Below are 4,035 nucleotides of genomic sequence, written 5' to 3' on the forward strand. Positions count from 1 at the left end.
GGATATACAACATGGGAAGCCCCCACCAATAGAACATACTATCGGCTCAGTAGAGCCACAAGTTACAAACGAACTTACTATTACGCATTTACTTTCTGTGAACTCGCTCAACTAGTTGTTGATCCTCTGTTACATGCCTTGCAGGTCGTTAGATACATGGAGCTTGCACAGGGAGGAGCTGGTCGTTGTGGGCTTGGATCGTGATTGTTTCGTTAAACACTTTATGACATTTCATACTTTATTATGTTGGGTTTTATTTATACGCTTCCGCTAAACAGTGATAATATACTTATGTTTTGGGAACACCTTTCATATTGGTGGTTGAATGGCATTTACTTTTATATATTAATTACATGTTCAATATGATTGGTGGCTTGATCCTGGTCAGTCACGCTCCCAAGCGGTGATACTCCGCAGGTGGATTTTGGGGGGTGTGACAGAAATACATGCCACAATGATTACAGACATTTAATTACATGGTATGGTTAGATTAGGGAGGGTTTTTACTACTAGATCATGTGAAGGGTGGGTACAACACTTAAGGCCATCAATCCTCGTTGTTAGGACCGAGGGACATGAGTGATAGATCTATTTGGGTGTAGCGAGCCCACACCCATGAGGCCGGGGCGGCCCATAGAGGTGACTGTGTCTTACAGCCGAAGCCCGGTAACAAATTTGCTAGGTTTGAGTCTTCCTGCACCTTTTCACACATACCAGTGACTTTGCAACCCATTGGTGATCTCTTTTTCCTTATTGCTACATAACAGGGACTTTTATTCATACTTTGAAGGTTTATACATACTCACTTTTACATGAACTCGCTCAACTTTTGTTGATTTTTCAAACTACATGTATTCAGTAAATTAATGGATCTGGCGAAGTGTGCGCTTGTGTCAAGCTGTGTAGTGAATAACGATGTCATCCAGGTTTAGGAGGTGTAACCCTTACCTGGACGGGTTACATCTCTTTAAACCACGTTTTTATTTAAGTCTTTTGTTGTGTCATATGAACACGCTTTAATCATGTCATGGTTGTAACTTGTTTTATGTGTCGACAATTTAAATAATGATGTTGTGGTAACTTTAAATTTAATGAATGGATGATCATCATGTGTTTTATTTTCATATAGCATTGTTATGATTGTTGCTATGGTATTAAGAAGTCACACCAAATTAAACCCACACTTCCGCAAAATCCAGGGTGTGATAGCTTGGTATCAGAGCCTTGATCATAGCGAACTAGGATTCTTTCTCGAGTCTAGACTATGATCACTAGGGCTCCCACAAAAACATTTTTACATTGCATACACTAAACGTCCAGATCCAGGGTACAAAACATTTTTACAAACAAAAAGGCACAAATACACTTTTAAAAAAAAATTATATTTCAGTCTTAGAGATTGAGGGGAGTTTAGCCTTAGAGGCTGGGGAGGCTCAGTCATAGAGACTGAGGGAGGTTCAGTCTTAGAGACTGAGGGGTTCAATCTTAGAGATTGGGGAGGTTTAGTCTTAGAGACTAGGAGGTTGGTCTTAGAGACCAGGGAGTTAGTCTGAGAGGCTAGGGAGTTCAGTCTGAGAGGCTGGGAGGGGTAGTCTGGGGAGACTAGGAAGATTACTTGCTTGCATTATTGTGACTTACATGTTTATTTGATTTCATGTTGATATATGTGCATATGTGTGGTTATGTTACAGACACCATGCCATCATCTTCGAATACTGGAGTATCGGACACTTTGGATCCTATAGCGATCGTGTCAGACAATGAGATTCTGTCAGAGAGTGAGGTATACACGTCAGACACTACTAGCACGGATGAGGATGACTTCCAGCCGTTTGCTCTTCCTAATTTTGGAGATGATATTCCTATTGCTGATGGCCCTCTCGATGGGGACATACCTCTTCTTCAGGTCCCTGCTCCTCTACCGCTTATCGCAGTTCCTCTCGAGGATCTGCCTCATGATGAGTTCGCTGATGATGACATCGATTTGTTCCTAGAGGGTCCCCCGGAGGGTGACAAGGATGGTGTGGCCCTCATGGATGCCGATGTCCCTTTTGCTGATGATCCTGTTGTCGACCCTGTTGTTCCCTTGGCTGAGATTCCTGCTGATGTGCCCATTGCTGACCCTGTTGCTCCAGTCGAGGCTCCCATTGAGGAGGCTCCTTTTGATCCGTTTGGTCCTTACTCCTTTGAGTCTGTAGCGTCCGCTTCACTGCACGCCCAGGGCGTACAGCTCTATTCCTCTGATTCCGACTCAGACATGGCGATGTCTGTTGCGCCCCTCGTTCCCCTCGACGTTGACCCAGAGCCAGAGGTTGAGTTTTTACCGGATGAGCCTGCTCCTGTTGGTCCGGAGCCGGTCGTTGCTTATGACCCCATTGAGGCCCCAGCTGTTGCACATATGCCAGACCCTTTACCTGAGCCTGGTCATGTCAATATGCCAGACATAGCACCACCCGTCATTGTTGCGCCCGTCGATTTGCCACTGGTTTCTGATGTTCCCGTTATTGATGCACCCATTATTGCACCGGTAGTACCTGTTTCAGCCCCTGTGCATGTTGACCATGCACCGTTTGCCTCTCATATTGATCCTCGTTATGCTGACACCCGTAACGGGTGGATCGAGGATGATGACTACCCACCGTTTGTGCTACCCGTCACTCCTCCTGTAGCACCTGTTTCCGCACCTTTTGAGATTCCACTGTTCCACCCACACACCTCTAACGTCCATCGCACTGATCTTCCCATCACATTCCTCCAGGACATTCTGCCACCTCGTCCTGGGGAGGGTTCATCGAGGCAGCCGCCTATTTTTGCTCCACCTGTATCGTCATCAGTTCCGTTCATGTCCCAGTTCCCTCACACTGCACCATCTTTCGTACCTTCGGGCGAGCCGTTTCTGTGGGCTTCGCCCAATGTTATGTCGTTATCAGACCCGTACCACCCTTATCATGTGGGGTACACGACAGAGGACATACTCATCTCTCTACAGCTACAGCAGGACGCACTGAGTCGTCGCATTCAGGAGTTAGAGAGACCTCCACATCCTCCGTGCCACTATCAGACTCCTTTTGCCGCACCGCACACTCCCCTTCCGCTTCCCCCTGATTCGGATGTTCGTTTCCTTACATCTGAGCAGCATATTGCCTATTTGTTGCGCGTCATTCATGCGCTAGAGGAGGATTGGGTGCACATGCGCCGGTTGCTTTTCTCTCATCTTCCTCCTCCTCCTCCTCCTCCGCCATCAGCATAGATATTTATGGTTTGGTGCAGGTAGATCATTTTGGTGAGAAAGTCGCGATTGGGCCAGCTTGCGAAGACTTTTTGGAAGACCACACTTTTGTACATGATTTGTGTAGACAGATTGTATTTTTTGGGGTGATGTAACCCCATGATCTTATTCTGATATATGATGTACTGTAGGATCGTTATGCTGACCTGAATGAGTCGTTCAGAGGAGTTTTACTCTGTTTCAGGTGCGGAAAACAAGAAACACAGCTAGAAACAGCTGATTCTTCACTTTAACTACTGATTGTATTAATAAAATCAAGAATACAAGCAATCTTCACACCGGCAGCAGTTCGGTATGGAATAAAAGAACTTCAATTACCTGATTTCGCTCATGAGCTGCCTATATATAGGCTTCTGATTTCGCCCGAGATGACACATGTCATCAGGAGCGGAATCACCAATAAGTGATTTCGGGCGAAATCACATCCACATGCTACTAGGAGCGAAATCAGCCTAGATACACTAAAACACTTCCTATTTTCTCGTAAATCGTGCCCTGATCTATACAATGTAATCTAAGACTTGATACAAGACGAAGTCGACAGATGTATGCACTAACAGACTCCCCCTCAGATGTTGACGAGTCGCACGTGTCGAGTCTTCTAGTCTTCAGTCTTGATCAGTCTCTGGGCTTAATCTTTCTAACAACATCAACAGACTCCCCCTTGCGATATGCTGGCATTCCTTAAGTTCATCAGCATCATCAGCTTCAGGATCGTTGTCTGGCTTTCACACTTTTGTCTTCAA

At 45.6% G+C, this 4,035-nt stretch overlaps 1 protein-coding gene across 1 annotated transcript; it reads left to right on the top strand.

Annotated features, from left to right (window-relative positions):
* Nucleotides 1–1,696: 1,696 nt before the first annotated feature.
* On the top strand, nt 1,697–3,250 carry LOC110928132 (proline-rich extensin-like protein EPR1). Its single transcript, XM_022171316.1, has one exon. The coding sequence runs from the start codon at nt 1,697–1,699 to the stop codon at nt 3,248–3,250; it is 1,554 nt and encodes a 517-aa protein (XP_022027008.1).
* Nucleotides 3,251–4,035: the final 785 nt, after the last annotated feature.

This window comes from Helianthus annuus, chromosome 14 (assembly GCF_002127325.2).
Source record: "Helianthus annuus cultivar XRQ/B chromosome 14, HanXRQr2.0-SUNRISE, whole genome shotgun sequence".
NCBI classification, from domain to species: domain Eukaryota; kingdom Viridiplantae; phylum Streptophyta; class Magnoliopsida; order Asterales; family Asteraceae; genus Helianthus; species Helianthus annuus.

Excerpts from the sequence above, each read along its gene's own strand:
- LOC110928132 (XM_022171316.1), top strand. The coding sequence starts at position 1,697 with ATGCCATCATCTTCGAATACTGGAGTATCGGACACTTTGGATCCTATA.